Source organism: Micromonas commoda, chromosome 16 (genome assembly GCF_000090985.2).
Source record: "Micromonas commoda chromosome 16, complete sequence".
Taxonomy (NCBI): Eukaryota; Viridiplantae; Chlorophyta; class Mamiellophyceae; order Mamiellales; family Mamiellaceae; genus Micromonas; species Micromonas commoda.
This window is the reverse complement of record NC_013053.1, coordinates 414638-432202: the sequence shown is the minus strand read 5'-3', so window position 1 is coordinate 432202 and position 17565 is coordinate 414638. Positions and strand designations below refer to the sequence as shown.

General features: G+C 66.0%; 7 protein-coding genes across 7 annotated transcripts; 4 read left to right on the top strand and 3 right to left on the bottom strand.

Moving 5' to 3' along the window:
• Positions 1-35: 35 nt before the first annotated feature.
• Positions 36-2180, bottom strand: MICPUN_104620 (predicted protein; the record flags this gene model as incomplete). Its single annotated transcript, XM_002506696.1, has 1 exon — positions 36-2180. The coding sequence occupies one exon, from the start codon at positions 2178-2180 to the stop codon at positions 36-38; it is 2145 nt and encodes a 714-aa protein (XP_002506742.1).
• Positions 2181-3097: 917 nt separating this feature from the next.
• On the top strand, positions 3098-6208 carry MICPUN_64855 (nit2-like protein 2; the record flags this gene model as incomplete). The annotated part of the gene is made up of 1 exon (XM_002506842.1): positions 3098-6208. One exon carries the CDS (start codon positions 3098-3100, stop codon positions 6206-6208), a length of 3111 nt encoding a protein of 1036 aa, XP_002506888.1.
• A 1147-nt stretch (positions 6209-7355) lies between these two features.
• Positions 7356-11292, top strand: MICPUN_106626 (predicted protein; the record flags this gene model as incomplete). Its single annotated transcript, XM_002506841.1, has 1 exon — positions 7356-11292. The coding sequence occupies one exon, from the start codon at positions 7356-7358 to the stop codon at positions 11106-11108; it is 3753 nt and encodes a 1250-aa protein (XP_002506887.1). The 3' UTR covers positions 11109-11292.
• Positions 11293-11467: 175 nt separating this feature from the next.
• Positions 11468-13040, top strand: MICPUN_64853 (set domain protein; the record flags this gene model as incomplete). Its single annotated transcript, XM_002506840.1, has 1 exon — positions 11468-13040. One exon carries the CDS (start codon positions 11468-11470, stop codon positions 12884-12886), a length of 1419 nt encoding a protein of 472 aa, XP_002506886.1. The 3' UTR covers positions 12887-13040.
• A 26-nt stretch (positions 13041-13066) lies between these two features.
• MICPUN_88986 (kinase) lies at positions 13067-13909 on the bottom strand (the record flags this gene model as incomplete). The annotated part of the gene is made up of 1 exon (XM_002506695.1): positions 13067-13909. One exon carries the CDS (start codon positions 13907-13909, stop codon positions 13067-13069), a length of 843 nt encoding a protein of 280 aa, XP_002506741.1.
• A 279-nt stretch (positions 13910-14188) lies between these two features.
• MICPUN_64851 (predicted protein) lies at positions 14189-16450 on the top strand (the record flags this gene model as incomplete). Its single annotated transcript, XM_002506839.1, has 1 exon — positions 14189-16450. One exon carries the CDS (start codon positions 14189-14191, stop codon positions 16448-16450), a length of 2262 nt encoding a protein of 753 aa, XP_002506885.1.
• A 101-nt stretch (positions 16451-16551) lies between these two features.
• On the bottom strand, positions 16552-17394 carry MICPUN_64850 (RNA binding protein; the record flags this gene model as incomplete). The annotated part of the gene is made up of 1 exon (XM_002506694.1): positions 16552-17394. The coding sequence occupies one exon, from the start codon at positions 17392-17394 to the stop codon at positions 16552-16554; it is 843 nt and encodes a 280-aa protein (XP_002506740.1).
• Positions 17395-17565: the final 171 nt, after the last annotated feature.

The following is a 17565-nucleotide window of genomic DNA, read 5'->3' as shown; positions in this document are numbered from 1 at the left end:
ACGCTGTAACAACTCCTCACAAACCCGCGCGATCCTCACCACGCCTCCACGACGTACCGTCCACCGTTCTCCATCCCGCGCACGTACGCCCTCGCGTCGTCGATCGACACCCCACCGCACGCCTCCACCACCTTCTCCATCGTCTCCCTCACGTCCTGCGGCATCTTCGCCGCGCTCCCCGCCACGTACACCGCCGCACCCGCCCGAAGCATGCGCCACACCCTCATCGCGTGCGACGCGATCCTGTGCTGCACGTAGTCCTTCGCGGCGCCGTCCCGGGAAAACGCCGGCACAAACCCGCCCTCCAGGTGGACCACCTCGGAGGGTTTAGGGTTGGGTTTAGGGTTTAGGGGCGACCCGCACGACCCGTCGTCGTTCGCGTCGTTCGTGAACGTTCGCAGCTCCGGGTGACCGAGCAGCGCGATCGGATCCCCCGCGAGCGCCTCCCACTCCTCCCGGTACAAAAAATCACCCGCCTCCCGCCTGCACCCGAAGAACACGAGCGTCGGCGCGATCCTCGCCCCGGCGTGCAACGCGCGGTGGACCCTGTCCTGCACCAGCGATCGCAGCGGCGCCACGCCCGATCCGGTGCACACGAGCACGAGCGGCGCGTCGTCCCGCGGCGGGGGGAACGTAGCGCCGTTCGAACAGAGCCAGCACGCCAGCTTGCTCGTGCCCGAACCGGGCGCGACCCGGGCGACGGCGTTGGAGCACAGCCCGTGTCGCGTTCGGCCGTAGTGGGTTTTCCATCGCACCGTCGTGACGGTGAGGTGGATCGCGTCCGGTGCCGCCGACGCCGCCGACGCGATCGAGAAGAGCCGAGGCCGAAGCCGCGGCGCCGTCGTCAGCATCCAACCGAGCGGCATCGCCACGGATGGAAAATCTTCGAGAAACTCGCGCACGCACCGACGCTCGCGCTCGTTGTAGTACCACAGCTCGTCCCTGCCGTCTTTGGACGCGAAGTGGCGTAAGCGCTCCGCCTCTTTTGGGTGAGACGCGAACGTAGCCGCCGTCTCGAAGAAGTACCGCCGCGGCGACGCCGATATAAGATCGAGCGCGCCCTCCACCAGCGCCATCGCCCGAACCGGCGTCCCGACGTAGGCGTGTCCGACACCTGTTCGACACCTGTCCGACACCTCGCACACCACCCACGCGTCCGGCGCGATGCCCGCGCGGCGGAGCACCTCGATCGTCGCCGCGCGGGTTTCACCGGCGTCGTCGTCTTGGGGAAGCGGCGACACCGCGAGGCAGTCTCCCGGTCGGTGCGGCGGCTCGCCGGCGCCGAGGACGTCGGCGGCGGCGATCTCGACGTGTCGAACCTCCGCGTCGGCGTCCGGGGCGGTGAGCGGGGCGTTGACGAGCACGGTGGCGACCGCGGGACGATCTTCGGTGAAGGCTCGGGCGGATGACGACGACGAACTCGCCGTCCTGCTCGACGATCGGAGGAGCCGCGGCGGGATCGCCGCCGCCGCCTCCAGCGCTCGATCCAGCTCGCGCGCGGCGTCGCACAGCTCGCGGACCCTCGCCTCGACGTCACGCACGGGTCGATCATCGTCAAGTCTGTCGTTCGTGCCCGCCTCGGACCCTGACCCTGACCCTAAACCCTCGGGCGCCTCGACGACGCGGACGACGACGCGACACGGATCCGCCGGTTGGGACTCGACCGACTGGTGGTGGGCGCTCGTCGAGGGACCCACGGTTCGGCCCAGCGCGCGCCACAGTCGCTCCAGCCACGGATCCAGCGTCGCCTCGTACCCCGTCGGGTGCTGATCGTCCCCTAAGCCCAGGTCGAGCAGTTCGCGGGCGCCCAACGCGAGCAACCTGCGATGGAGCCTCTTGGCGGCGACGTTGTACTTTTGGTAGTGCGAATCGCCGAGGCCGAACACCGCGAAACGCACGGCGTTCAGCGAGTCCGCCGGCAGCGACTTGCGCAGGAGGAACCTCCAGAAGTCGCGCATGTTCGCGGGCGGGTCGCCCTGCCCGGTGGTGGAGCACACGCACACCACGAGCGGCGCGGTGGGCAGCTGCGTCACCTCGAAGCGATCCATGGACAGGCAGTGCACCGACCCGGCGTCGTCGCCGCCCCTCGCCGCCTCGCGCGCGATGCGCTCCGCGACGTCGCGCGCGTTACCAGTCTCGGACCCATACAGGACCAGGAGCGGGTCCGCCGCGGACGCCATGGTCACCACCCACGACCGACGCGCGCCGGTTGGTTGAGACTGCGAGGATCTTCGGTGGTGCGGGCGAGCGACGACGCGAAATCGCCGACCGGAACCTGAAAGTGGAAACCGTCCGCGCACGGATAACGTCGCAAGAGTTCCGTCCCTTGGCGAACCAAGGAGTTGGGGTCGTCAGACCGTGACGGCAGCGGAACCGCGAAAATTCTCGTCGTCTGAAATGCGCCTATGTGCGAACAGTCTGTCAAAGATTGGTTTTCTTCCATCTGCCGATGACAGCCGTGCGATATACTCACAGCTGGGGTTCGCCTGATCGAGCGTGTGAACTACCTTCGCCCACTTTTTCACCGTAAAGTGACCGGTCAACCGTGGTTCACTCGTTCCGTTTCTTCTTTTCCTCGTTTTTTTGGTATCGAACGCAGTCTCACGAAATGACCAGGTTTTTTTTCAGTGGGGGTCTTGAAAGTTCTGAAAAATTGGATCGCGGAAAGGTGTCGATGAGAAACGCCTGTTGGCCCGAAACCCCGAGCGACGCTTTGTGCGGAATTTGCGAACTGCTCGCCACTTCCAGTTGCTCGGCGTTTGGGCCGAATCGCGAAAAACCGGATAAAAGGACTTGCAGATTCTCGTGAACCTCTCGCTGTTCCCTTTTTTTTCACGTAATGAACCCCTTTTCGGGGGGTGCGCGCGCCCCCAGAAAGCGACGAGCGCGGACGTATCCGTGCTCTAAGTCATCGGACCGCGCCTCCGCGGCCTCGACAGACAGATCGCACACCTCGCCGCACGCGTAACATCGCGTTCGCGCGCTCGCGGCGTTTTTGCACTCGCCTCGTTCCGGGTGGTTCGGGCAACGTCGCATCGAAGAATCGCCTCGAGGAGGGCTCGGGAGAGATCGGGTGTCGTCAACACCGCGCGAGGTCATGCCCAGCGCGACGAAGAACGCGACCGCGGTGGACGCCGGGGGCGTCCGCGAGGACCTATGGAACTTCGGCGACGAGGTCGGGCTGGATGAATTCCTCTCCAACATCCCGGACGGCGACGAGGTGAGCGCGCTTGGGGGGGTTGAAAAAGGCAAACGGGGAGGGAACGGGCTGGGAAATTGGGACGTGCTTGACGAGGCCCTCAGCGCGGACATCCAGTCCTCCGCGCCCGTCGAGGTGCCGGGAAAGAAAAAATCTCCCCCCTCTTCCGATCTCCGCCCGGAGACGCCGAAGGGCGCGCAAGGCGACTCGGGTTTCGGCGGCTCCCCCGGCGCGGATCGGGACTCGAACGGCTCGCACGGCGGCAGCGGCCCAGGCGCGAGCAAGAGCGGTACCAGCAGCGGGTACGTCGGAAGCGCGAACGACGGGGATGAAGCCGCGCTGGATGGCCTCGGGAAGCTCTCGACCGCGCTGGAGATGGTCCGATCGCAGCAGATCGGCGCGGGTAACGCGCACATGGGCGCGGCGCCGGACATCTCGATGGACGCCCAGGTCCTCCTGACGCGACTTCAGAAGATGCTCGAGTCCGTGAGCCAGTGCGTGAAGCTCGGTTCGCTGGTGCAGATGTTCGTCCCGAAGGTGGATAACTCCTCGGGCGTCGTCACGCTCGTCACGCACCGCGCGTTGGCGCGCGTCAGCTCGGTGCACGACAAGAAGTTCTGGCAGTACCACAAGGTGTCGGAGTCGTTCTTCTTCAGCCTCTCCCCGTCCTCCTCCGAGGGTTTGCTCGGCCTCCCCGGGCGGTGCTTCCTGTACGGGCGCACCGAGTGGACCCCGAGCGTGTGCTGCTACCGGCCGATGGAGTACCCGCGGTTGCAGTGCGCGATCGAGTGCCAGGTCAACTCCACCCTCGTCGTGCCCCTCTTCATCTCCAACTCCGTCTCGGAGGAGATTCCGTTTGCGGTCATGGAGATTGTGATGGACCGTCAGACGATGCTCCCCGGCACGTTGTTCGAGACGGTCGCCGCCGCCATCCGGTCGCACGGGTTCTACACCTGCGACACCAGCTGCTTGGGTTCGCCCGCCACGATGAGGAAGATGGTGGCGGACACGGTGGACTCGCTGTGCGAGTCCAACTCGCAGGCGCTGGCGCACATGTGCCGATCGCTGGGCATGCTGTTGGCGCAGTGCTGGCTGCCGGACTCCACCGGCGAGTGGCTCATCGCGTCCGGCGCGCCGTTCTGCATGGGTGACGTGATGACCCTGCCGTACCGCCAGCTCTCCGAGCAGGTCACGCTTCGGCGGGGGCAAGGACCCGTCGGGAGGGCGATGGAGAAGGGAGGCATCGTCTGGGTGGACGACGTGCAGAACGGGTCGCAGGTGGAGTGGCCGCTGCACCACGCCACCGCGCTCCTCGGGCTCCACGGCATGTGCGCGTGCAGGGTGCTCGTCCAGAAGAAGGACGGCGAGAAGACGGAGGCTGTGCTCGAGCTGTACTTTCCGGGCAACCTGAAGTCGCCCGAGCAGCAGCAGCCCTGCGTCGACGCCGTCTGGAACCATCTGCACGGCAGTTCAACACTCTCGATGTTAGGCTCCGCCGGCGATTCCGAGAATCCGGGCGCCGGCGTGCAGCCCATCCCGACGGACATCAGCAACGTCGACCCCTCCTTCGGCGGGTTGTTGTCTGACGTCAACGCGCCCAAGTACGACTACGGCGTCGCGGGGGGCGCGGGCGACGCCAAGCCGCCGTGGGGCATCACGCTCGAGATGCTGCAGAAACACTTCTCGAAACATCTCAAGGAAGCCGCGAAGGACCTCGGCGTCGGCTCCACCACGCTCAAGCGAATCTGCCGCCATTTCGGCATCTCGCGGTGGCCGCGGCGGAGCCTCAAGTCGAAGCAGGGCCGGCTGCAGAACGCGCTCAAGACGCTCAGCGCGGAGGGCGCGCTGCCCCCGGGCCAGTTTGGCATACACGCGTCGGGTACCTACATGGGCCAGCCCGGCACGTCGGCGTTCAACGACGGACTGGACACGGACTCGCCCGGCGGGTCCATGCACGACGGATCGTCCTTCGGGGGCAGCATGCACGGCGGCAGCTCCTACGGGGGCAGCATGCACGGCAGCATGCACGCCGGCCTGAACTTTCCCCCCGGCGCTCAATCCTTCGGGGGATCAGCGCACGCCGGCGCCCAGTTTGGAGGAGGGGGCGCGATGGGTGGCTCGATGGGTGGCTCGATGGGTGGCTCGATGGGTGGCGCGATGGCGGCTGGCGGGAGCATCCGCGCGGGAAGCAACCTCGGGGGTCTCAAGCGCGACAGCGGCGGCGTGGCGTTTGGGCACGGCGGCGGCGGGAAGGCCCGGGGCGTGTCGTGGCACGGTGGCGACGGCGCGCTTCGGATGATGGCTCGCAACGAGTACGTCGGCGGCGGGTTAGGGCCCGGCGCGGATGGCGGCGGTTTGAACATCCCGAGCGTGAACCCCCTGCGAGGTAACTCGTTTCACGGCGCCAACGGCGGTCACTTCGGCGCCTCCCCGACGGGGCTCCCGGGGATGATGCACGCGCGGAACGGGTCGTTTGGCGGGGGGGGCGCCTCGTTTGGCGGCCAAAGTTCCTCCCCCGGCCGAGGCGCCGGCGGCTCCGGGGACTTCGGCGGCATGTGGAGCTCGTTTGAGAGCGCGGGGACAAACTTGGGTCTCGAGGAGGGCGGCGGCGGCGGCGGCGGCGGCGGCGGCGGGCGGGCGCACGGCGGGAGCGCGGCCGGATCCCTTCTCAGGCAGTCGAGTAGCATGCAGGCGCGCGATGGCGGGTCGATGGCGGAGGATTTCCTCGCCGTCAGCGGCAACGGCGCGGCGCCCAACCTCGCGGCGCTCACGGTGAAGGTGAGCGTGAGCAACGGCGATAACGTTCGGTTCAAGCTCCTGCCCGGGATGGCGTACGCGGACGTTCAGGCGCGGCTCAGGGAGAGCATCGAGGGCCAGATCGGCGACATGAGGCTGAGGTACCAGGACGAGGACGACGAGTGGTGCGCTCTGAACGGGGACTCGGACCTCGCGGAGTGCATCCAGGTGTGTCAGAGCCGGGGGATGGTTCGCATGCAGGCCGCCAGGTGATCGATCGATCTATCGAGGAGCGAGCCGCGCGGACCTTTCCCGACGTAGCTAACATAGCGCCGCCCGGAAATCGGCGGCGCCGCCCGGAAATCGGCGGCTGGTGTGATAAAATAACACTCCTCGCAACAACCTCGTCGTCGGTGGCCGCCCTGTTTCATTCTCCTGCGGCCATTTTTTTTTGTTTTTTTTTTGTTCTCCATCACCCCTCTCCGCCGCCATATTCTCGCCCGCCAGGCCTCTTCACAAAATATCTACACAGGCAAATAGTTTGAGTTACGCCGAAATTGTGAAAAAAAGAACAGCGAAATATCTCGTGCAGCATTGGTTTGGGACGGTGGTCTATTTCCCAAGGTAAAATTGAAAAAAACGCGATATTTCCCCACTGCGTGACTGTGTCAAGATCTTTTTTGTGATTTCGAAAAAGCAAAATATCGGCCCCGAATCGTCGTTTTTTTCCACGGCCGATACCAGAAACCAAGGATGACGGTCTAAACGCGCCCGGCCCTGCGTCACAAAAGCGAGCCAAGTCAGCACAACGAAAGGCGCTGGTGGGCCGATCGAGGGTTCTTTTATTCGAGTGAACGCCAGGCTTGCGAGACTTGAAAAAAAGAGTTGTTGAACTGGGCTGCACAAACGCGCGCGCACCTTCACGAGAGCGAGCTCATCTGCACTCGTGCATCCCGCGCCACCTTCCGTGAGACTCGTACCGCGAATCGAGGTACGCCGCCGACCGATCCCACGCCCCTCGGCGACACGCGCGATAGGCGCCGGTCGCTCCCCGTGGATATAAAAAACCGAGTTGTTTGGCTCTCGTCTTGTCCATCTTCTTTTTGTTTTCGAACCGACAGGGGGTTCGCGGGGGCGCCCCGTCACGAGACGCGCGATCCCGACCAGCTCATCGCACCTCTACCGTCTCGATCCTGACTTATCGTCCCATCCGTCCCGTCGTCATTCCAACAGAACGCCGGGTGTTACCACAGCACTGACAAACCCACAGGCGTGCGGTCGGCTTGCAAAAAAGTTTCGAACGCCCCGCGAGGTTTTTGTTTAACACCTTTACGCGGAGAGACTGATCGCCGGGCGCGCCCTCCCTCGATCGATCGAACCGTGCGCCCGACGCGACATTCGCCCGCACCACACGCCCACGATGTTCTCCGTGCGCACCTTCACCGGCGTCACCACCGCGGACCGCATGCGCCCGCGGCCCGACGGTTGCGGCAGCCGCCTGCAGGCGCTCCCCCTCTACCACGGCAGAGGCGACGGGCACGGCATGCAGAACCCGAGCCTGATCCGCAACGCGCGCCGCCGGCTCTCCCTGCGCTCCATCATCGAACGCAGCACCCGACGCAGACCCCTCGTGGTCCTCACCACCACGCGGTGGCGGAGCGTGAACGCGTCCGAGCAGTACGAGCAGGTCGAGGACGACGACGACTACTTTGAGTTTAACGATCAGGTCGAACCGGTGACGGCGGAGGAGCTGGAAGCCGCGTTGGCGGCTGAGAAGGCGGAGGCCAGCAGGAGGCTGAAGGAGGCGCGCGCCAAAGCGGCCGAGGTGGAGAAGGAGGAGGCCAAGGCGCGGGCCGAGGAGAAGCACGGTCCCGTCTTTGTCGCCGAGTTTGAGGAGGAGGAGGAGGAGGACGAGGAGGAGGAGGAGGACGAGGACGAGGCCGGTCGCGCCTTCCCCGTCGTCGCCAAGAAGGAGCAGGCGACGGACGAGGACGCGGATGCTGCGGAGACCCTGGGAGATTTGGTCGAGAACGAGGAGGAGGAGGAGGAGGTTGACGCGCAAACCGCTCTCGTCGGCGCCATGGCCGAGTTTGAGGAGGCCAAGGCGGCCTGGCTCGCGGCCGCCGCCGAGGCTGCGCTCGGCGACGTTGCCGCCGCCGCGGAGGCCAAGGAGGCTCGCGCCAAGCTGGAGGAGATGGCCGAGATCGCCGGCGCCGCTATCCCCGTCCTCGAGGAGAAGGAGGATGCGGAGGCGGAGGCGGAGGCGGAGAAGGAGGAGGAGGAGGAGAACGAGGAAGCCGAGACGGAGGCCGAGGCCGCCGCCGCCGCCGCCGCCGACCTGACCCCTAACGTCGAGAAGGCGGTCAACAACGTGGTCGAGAAGGCGGTATCCGCGGCGGCGAACATGATGGGCAAGGTGGCTACGGGTGGCGGCGGCTCCGGATCGGACGATTCCTCCTCCTCCTCCTCCTCCCTCCCGCCCAAGCCCCCCGGAGACGCTTCCTCCTCCTCCTCCCCCTCCTCCGCACGGGAGGTGGCCGAGCTCACGTCCACCGTTCGCGACCTCAAGAAGCGCATGGGCTCCCTCGCCAAGCTCCTCGACGAGGCGGTCACGCGCCGCGACGACCTCGAGAGGGACCTCGAGTCGGAGAGGGCATCCGCCGCCGCCAAGGAACAGAAGCAGTCGGAGAAGATCAAGGTTCTCAAGGAGAACATCGAGGCGATCATGGCGGATCAGAGCTCGCACAAGGAGTCTCTCGCCAAGACCAAGGCTGACAAGGACAAGGAGAGAGCCGAGCTCGAATCGCGAAGGGCGGACATCGAGGCGGAGCTGGAGAAGGTCAAGGCGGCGGCCAAGAAGAAGGCCGAAGACCAGTCCGCGACCATCGGCGAGCTCTCCGCGCAGCTCTCGAACGTGCGCGAAGAGGTGGCCGCCTACAAGACCAAACTCGCGCAGTCCGAGAAAGAGACGGAGGAGGCGCGCGCGACGCTGGAGACGAGGCAGAGGGAGCTCGAGGAGGAGATGGCGAGGGAGAAGGCTGCGTTGGACGAAGAAATCGCCAAGCAGCAAAAGACTTTGCTGGAAGTCGCCGAGGAGCTCAAGAACGTCAAGGCGGAGGTGACGTCGTACAAGTCCCAGCTCGACGACGCCAAGGCCGAGACTGCCGCCGCGGTCAAGCAGCTCGGCATCACCGCCGCGAGCGTCGAGAAGAAGGTGGAGGAGAGACTCGACAAGGGGCGCAAGAAGGCGCAGGCGGAGGCGGCGCTCGCGGCCAAGGTGGAGGTGGACCGCATGGTCAAGGAGGCTGCCGACGCGCTCGCCTCCGCCAAGGCGATCGAGATGGAGGCCAGGAACGCGCTGGACGCCGATAAGAAGGCGGCCGCGGAGTCGGCGCTCGTCAAGGCTGAGAAGGAGATCAAGGCTGCGCACGAGGCGAGGGACGCGGCTAAGAAACTCGCAGCCGACGCCGAGAGGCAGCTCAAGAACCAGAACGAGCTCCTGAACCGCGTCGACGAGCTGATCCGCGAGAACGGCGACGCGAAGAAGACGGTGGCGCAGCGCGACGAGGCGATCGAGGCGCTCCAAAAGGAGACCAAGACCCTGCGAGAGATGGCGGATGAGGCGACCAAGCTGGCCGTCAAGAAGCAGTCGGAGGCGGAGGCGGCGGAGGAGAAGGTGGCCGAGAAGGTGACCCAGACCCTGGAGGCTGCCGAGACGTGCGTCACCACCGCCGAACGCGTGCGACAGGAGGTTGAGAAGAGCGCGGTCTCCGCCGCCGAGCTCGCCGCCGAGCAGCTCGCCGCGGCGAAGGCGAGGTACCGCGCCGCCGAGGAGAACCTCAAAAACTCCAACGCCAAGCTCGAGGAGATGACCAAGATCGCCGTGCTGAAGGAGAGCGTCGACCAGGACGTCGAAGAGCTCACGAGGGAGACGGCTAAGATGACCGATACCATCGCGGTTTTGACCGAGGACCTTCGAATCGCGAAGGAGTACTCGACCAACTGGGAGGGCAAGGCGGTGACGGCTCAGACGGAGCTGGAGAAGCGCCTTCGCGAGCTGTCGGAGGCGGAGGAGAGCGCCGTGTCGTGGAAGGTGCAGGTGACGTCCGCGGTGGCCCGCGCCGATCACGCGGAAGGTCTCCTCAGGAAGCAGACGGAGCTCCTCGACGAGATGGCGGAGATGGCGGCCGAGAAGGAGAGCGCGGAGGCGCAGTGCGTCGCGCTGTCCCAAACCGCAGACGCGCAGGCTCGCGAGATTGAGCGACTCGCCGCCGAGGCCAAATCCGCGCGCGAGGCTGCGGTGGAGTGGGAGGGTAAGGCCCTGGCCGCCGCCGCCAAGGTGGAGACGCGGGCGTCTGTCGCGGAGGAGGCGGCCAGGAAGGCTGAGGAGTCGGCCAGGGAGAAGCAGCGCATCATCGAGGAGGCGGATCTCGTCTGCGCGGGTGTCGCCGACGAGGAGGCTGTCGCCGCCGCCGTGGACTCCCAGCTCGGCGCCATCAAGGGCGACGCGGACTACAAGGTGTACGAGGCGACCAGGAACGTGGACGCGCTCCGCAGGGCGCTCGCGGCGTCCGCCTTCTCCGCGCAACTTTGGCAGGAGCGCGCGGAGAACGCCGGGCTCGAGATTGCCAAATTGAGGGAGGAGATGGATTACGCCATCCGCGGCTCCAAGGGTCTGGACGTCGCCGCCTCGGACGATAAGAAGAAGGCCAAGAAGGACTCGAAGGACTCCGAGTCCCTGGAGCTGTCCGGCGCCAACTCCACGGTCCCCATAGGCCGGCTCACCCGCGCCGCCTTTGCCAGCGGCAAGGACCTTCGATCGTTTGTCACCCTCGGGCCCCGAATCGAGCCCGCGCGAGATCCGACCGTGACCAAGGAGCTCGACGCGGTGGGCCTCGGGGCGCCGATCCTCGGGGATTACACCCGCGTGGACAGGCTCAAGAAGGGGTTCAAGCCGCCCGCCAGGAACAACAACCAGAACGGCGGGGGTGACAACCGCGACGACACAAACAAAAAGCCCGAGCGAAGGATCCCGGTGATGACCTGGGACGTCGAGCAGGAGAACAGGAACAAGCAGAGCCTGAGTTTCAACCCGCGGCGGTTGGGTAAGGTGACCCAGGGCATGGACAAATACGTCAAGGATGAGGAGTCCGAGGGGATCATCCAGGCGTAAGGGCGGAGGGACTTCAGCCGAGGAGTAACCGAAGACCCGCGAGCAACCGAGGAAAAGACCGGAGGAAAAAAGAAGAGAGGAAGACTCTGAAGCGGGACAACGCGGCCGAGGGATCAACATCACCTCGTCTTTCCGTAAGTTTCACTTTCAAAATCACTGTTGTTTTCACCGCGCCGCACCATCCGCGGCCGCGCGTTCCGCTGAGTTGGACATGTATAACACAAAAGCAAGCGTTTTACATCCGCGTCGAGAGTCGTCACTCCGTTAGGAATAATAGGCTCAACAGTTCGTCTCTGATGATATTTTGGCTCCGAGTCAGATCTCGTCGGACGGGGGCGTGGTTCGGCACTCCGCTTCCCATGGCGGATCCCTCGGAGAAGATCACCGTCGATGACTGCAGGGTCGGCGCGTGGGTCGAGGTGTCCAACGGGGGCAAGGAGCCCTGGCGCGGCATGATCGCCAAGGTGGACCCGACCTCATCTCAGCCGATCGCGGTGAAGTGGGTCGGGAACGCCACGCCCGGGCTATTGGTCAAGCCCGGGGTCAAATGGCCGACAAACACCCCCGACGGCCTGTACACTTGGCGCGGTGGGATCCACTTCGTCGAGCTCGAGACGCTCCTCGAGGTGAACGATGACCTGTTCCACGTCGCGAACCGAAAGGGGCTGCAGCACGCGGAACTCCCGTGCAAGCCCGCGAACGTGTTTTGCTACGAGCGGACGTGCCGCGGGCGGTGCACCGGCGTGCCGTCCGCGTCGCATCCCCCGCCGCCCGCTAAGCAGAAGGACACGGCCGGTGCGAAGGGGAAGGTCAAACCCGCGGCACGACCCACCGCGAAGGCCAAGCTCATGCCCCCTCCCCCGCCCAAAACCAAGCTCACGGCTCCCCCGCCCAAAACGCACAACAAACCGGGTCCAAAGCCGCACTCGTCAGCCGCGGCCAAGAAGGGTTCAAACGAGAAGGTCAAGCCGGCGGAGGAGAAGAAGAGGAAGTACGACGACGCCGGTCTGGGGAAGTACTTCGAGTGGGAGCACAACGTCACCGGGGACTGCAAGCCGAGCGACGTCCTCGTGCCGTTCACCTACAACCCGAGCAGGATATTCAACCTGGAGCCCGGCGGCGTGAACTACCTGGTTGAGAAGCGGGCGGATCCGAACAACGTGCGGTGCTCGTGCTCCACCTCGCTGCTACCCGCGCTGACGGACCAGTTCGGGACGATCGAGGACCTCCACAAGATTTCGAAAGGGCAGTGTCCGTACCGCGCGCTGCAGTGCGGCGGCATCCTGTACCACATGCACGTGTATCAGGACCCGGTGGGCAAGGGGTACGGCGTGCGCACGCTGGAGCCGATCAAGAAGGGCGCGATGATATGCGAGTACTCCGGCGAGGTCATCACCACCGATGAGGCCACGCTTCGCGAGCAAAGCTACGTGCAGCTGGGTCTGTTCTACCTTCACGACGTGCACGGCACGTACAGCAATCACGGCAAGTACAGCAAGATCAAGTGCACCATCGACCCGACGATGTACGGCAACGTGGCGCGGATGCTGAACCACAGCTGCGATCCCAACGTTTCGACGCTGCAGGTGAACACCGTGAATATCATGGGGGACAAGATCCCGAAGGTTCCCAGGCTGGTGCTCTTCACCAAGCGCGACATCGACGCGGATGAGGAGCTCTGCATCGATTACTCGCCGGGCCGGGACCGGGAGGACCAGCTGCAGAAGGTCATGAGGTGCTTCTGCAAGACGGCCAAGTGCAAGGGGTGGCTGTTCTGAGGGGGCGTAGGCGTAACGAATAGGTAATAGAAACTCTACGATGTCTTGAAATGCACGACGGGTGCGCGCGGTTGCCTGGGTTGGAACTTCCCGTTGCGCGCACTCTTTGTGAAAAGACTGTCTGAACTTGAGTAAGATTAAACGAGGAGGCCATTAAACGAGGCTCGTCCCGGTTCCCCCTCACACGAAGGCGGCGAAGTGTCCCTTGGTCTGCGCGTAGACCTCATCGGGTGACTGGTCGCTGTTCACGCTCCTCACCTTCTTCAGGCCTGCGTAGTAGTCGACGACTGGCATGGACGACTCCACAAACGTCTTGAACCTCTTCTTGATCGACTCGATGTTGTCGTCCGTCCGACCGCTCGTCTCGCCGCGTCCCAGCAGCCGTCGCTCCATCACGTCCTCGGGGCAGTCGAAGAAGAGGACAAAGTCGCAGTCGTACCCGGCGGTGACCTCCCACGCGTCGCGGTTCTCCTTGTTCCGCGGGAAACCGTCGATGAGGAACCTCTCCTTGCCGGATGCCTTCATCGCGTCTAGCAGCAGGCGGACGGTGACCACGGACGGGACGATCTGACCGTTCTTGATCATCTCCGCCACCATGTTGCCGTCCTCGCTCCCGCTCTTCATGTGCGCGCGGAGTAGGTCGCCGGCGGAAAGGTGGACGAAGCCGAAGTCGTTCACGATGTTGGAGCACTGCGTGCCCTTGCCCGCGCCGGGGCCGCCCAGGACGAACACGACCGTGGGGTGCGCCGATCCGGAGGAGGGCGCGGAGCCCTCGGCGCCGGCGGGGGCGGCCTCCTCGCCCTCGGCGCACAACGCGACGGCGGTGGGGGTGAACGCCGCGGCGGTGGCGAACGCGCCGGCCGCGGCGAACCCGAAGCCCCGCGCGGCGACCGCCGGATGGGATCCCGCAGCCACCGCCGCGTTACCCTCGGCGACCACGAGGGGCGCGCGGGCCTCGTAGGCGCGCGCGGTGGAGTAGAGAGCACGCTCGGATGCCCTGGCGGCGCGGGCCACCTGGCGCATCACCTGACGGTAGAGCATCTTACCTCTTGGGGGTCGATCGGGTGCCTTGGGGAGTGGCGATCGGGGCCATGTTTCGACTGGTTTGACTCAGCTCGCTTCAACAGATCTTTTGCAGCCACTTTCAAACATTTCCGTCCACCGAGGGCGGCCCTGCGAGACGACCCGGGGAGGTTGGCGCACCTCGGCGGTCGTCGGAGGGGCACCGTCGAGTAATCTGACGCGTGACGACACATCAGCTTCGACGAAGGTCCGGATAGTCGCGCGAAAGCACCCTCCAACATGCCGAGCGAGGATGCGATCCTCAAGAACAAGACGCTGCAGGCGTTGACGCGGCTCGGGGACAGGGACACCCAGCGCGTGGCCGTGAAGGAGCTCGAACGGCTGGCCACGAACGCGCAGGAGCCCGACCACGTCACCACAATCGTGTTGTGTCTCTGCGAGGAGCTCGTCGCCGCGCCCAAGGCGAGCGCTAGGCGCGAGATCCTCCGCCTGTTTGACCGGGTGTGCGCCTTGCAAGGAGAGAACGCGCTCGTGCATCTACCGCGGATGGTATCCTCCGTCTGCCGCAGGTTCAAGGACCCGGACATCAACGTGTCCGACGCGTGTGTGGATACCATGGGCTCACTGGCCGAGTTCACGTGCAGGCTCCCGCCTCGCATCGACAAGACCGTCGCCACAGGGCCGGACTCCATCGGAGCCAACTTCCTGAGGCCCATCCTCGACGTCCTGCACGAGACGAACAGCAAGCAGGCGCAGGACACCGCGTGCAGGTCCATGGCGCGGGTGATCCGCCGCTGCGGACCCGGCCGGGGTAACGCGGACGCCCCATCGGGCAACAACTGGTACCCCGACGGTGGCGTAGGTAAACTCGCGGCGAGACTTGCCAGGGCGTCGGAGCTGCCAAACTTTCACGCCAAACCAGCGCTGCTCCACGCGTTGACAGCCCTCTTCGCGGCGGCGGGCGGTGCGTGCGGCGCGCACCTGCCCGCCGTGCTGGGCGTGTCCCCATCGACGGCAAGTACGGGCGGTGCCGACTTTGGTGGGGGTGCCGACTTTGGGGGTCCACCCAACTTGGCCGACGGGGGCGGCGTGCTCGCGGCGCTGCGGTCGGACGAGTGGCCCACTCGCCGCGCCGCCGCGGAGGCCCTCTCCGCGCTGCTGTACGCGCTGGGACCGCTGCTCGATAACGTTCACGTGACGCTCACGCCGCTCGGGACCGCGATCGAGCGCGCGCTGGAGGACGGGAGGCACGACAAGGTCAAGCCGGCGAGGGACGCCGTGGTTAAGGCGTTGGCGTTGTCGCGGGAGCTCCGGAACTTTCGCGAAAAGGGACCGGGCGGCGACGACGTGTCCGCGTGGAGGAACTGGTGTAGAGAGGAGCTCGGCGAGGGCATCGCGGACGTGGGCGAACACGTGGGCGGGGGAGTTGGGGCGCGGGCGGGTCTTAAGCCCGGCGTAACATCCCCGCGGCGGCCCCGCGGGCACGGCGCCGGCACCGCCAGGAGGGAACTCAGCGAGGCGTTCATGGAGGCGCACGCGCCGAGGGAACTTACCGGAGATGGGGACGTCGTGGAGGTGGCCGTGCCGAAGAACCCGCCGCCGCCGCACGTCGTGCGAAACCCCGGGATGCTCGCGGAGGCGGCGGCGTCGGCGGAGTGCGCGAGCGCGACGAGCACCCGCGGGGGATGGGAGGTTTCAGACGGAGGAGCCGCGACGGGTCCGACGGATGACAAAAACGGCGATGATGACAAAAACGGGGATGATGACAACAACGGGGATGAAAACGTCGCGCCTCGTCAAGGAACGCGTCAGGGGCTGGAGGGACATGGGTCGAACCAGGGACGAGGGGCGAACGACGCGGGGATTCCACCCCGCGCGCCCTTGCTTCCACCCTCGAAGCGACCCCCCGTCGCGGCGAGGGAGACGCCGCGGGCGATTGAAGAAGACGACGAAGGCGACGACGCTTGGGACGCGCCGAGGTGGATGACGCTCGCCGAGGAGATCGGACGCGGCGGCGGCGGCGGCGGCGTCGTCGTCCGCGTCGAGGGAGTGTCGCGCACGGACGCGAGCGTCATCGTCGCGGCGACGAACGACGGCGACGATGACGCGTCGGTGGCGGCGGCGAACGACTCCCGGGTCTCGGAACGCGCGACGGATGAGGAGGTCGCCGCGCTGAGGAGACAGATGACGGCGCTCGCGCAGGCGCAGGCCACCGTGCTCGAGCGCATCGGGGTTTTCGTGCAGGAATCGTCCGCGGCCATCGCAAATCTCACCGCTCGCGTCGAGGGCGCGGAGCGCGCGGTGGTGGACGCGGTGGAGCGGGTGGAGTTGATGGAGAACCAGGTCGGCGCGGCGGTGAGCGCGGGAGCGACGGTGGCGGCATCCGCGGCTGCGCTCGCGGCGGCGCACCCGGACACGGCGAGGCTCGCCGAGGAGCGCGCCGCGCTGGAGAGGGAGAAGGTGCAGTTGAGGGACGCGGCCGCGCAGTTGGAACGAGCGGCGTCCAACCTGGAGAGGGTGGTGCCCCCGCCCAGACGCTAAATCGCGACGGAGGGGTAACCCTTACTTGCGTCAGGATATGTTACTGGCGACGAAGACGGTTTTACTTGGATCTCGCGCCGCTGCGTCTCCCGCGACGCCGCTCATCGCTTGATGCTAGGTCCGATGGGTATGTGCCTCCTCTTATCCAGCGGTTTCCGCTTGGGCGCCACCTTTGGCCCCGCCCGCGTGTCGTTCCGAGTGGTCCAGTCGCTCTTGCGCAGTTTGCAAGGCCTGTTCCCAATGTACTTTCCGTTCATCTCCTTGATGGCCCGCGCGTAGTCGCCGCCGTCCATCAGCGACACGAACCCGAACCCCTTACCCTTGCCGCTGTGCCGGTCCTTTACCACCCGCGCCTTCTGGAAGCTCGGGTACCTCGCGAACGCGCGCGCCAAGGTCTCGTCGGTGCACTCCACGCCGAGGTCGCCGACGAAGATCCGGTAATCATTCTCGGGCCAGTCCGCCAGGCTCTTGTCCTCCCACCTGTCCCCGCCCGCGCTCCGAAACACGGGCTTGCCGATCTTCTTCACCGGCTGCGGCGGGGGCGGCGGGATCGAGCCGAGGTCGCCGTGAGCAACCCCGTTGACGCCCGGGGGGGGAGGCGGGTACGCCGACGGGACGTGCACCGCCTCCACTCCCGCCCAACCTCGCTGCAGGTGGGTGCCGGTCGCTGCGACGCCGGGGGTTTCGTGGTACCCGTGCGGCGCGGTGGGACCGGCAGATACCGACGCCGCCTCGGGGGGCCTCGCCGCAGGTCCCGCGGGGACGTGCTCGGGCGCCTTGGCTATGACCTTCGGGCGAAGATTGACTGTTGGAGCGGGCGGCGGAGGCGCCTCGATCTTCGGAGGGGCGTCGCCTGAACCCGCCGCGGCGCCCGAAGTTGAGGGCGGCGCCTCCTCATCCAGCTTGCTGATCTCCGCCGCGAAGAGCGCGAACTCGTCGTCCATCGCGATCGGCCGGGAGTGCGGATGTTATCTGACTTCCCGTGGCGTGCACCACCGGAAGTCCGCTGCGGCACGGCACTGATGACGAAATACGTACGTGACGTGCGTGCAGGTTTGCGTGTGCAGGTTTTGCACGGAATGGTCATCCTTGAGTTAATTTCCCCATATATATCC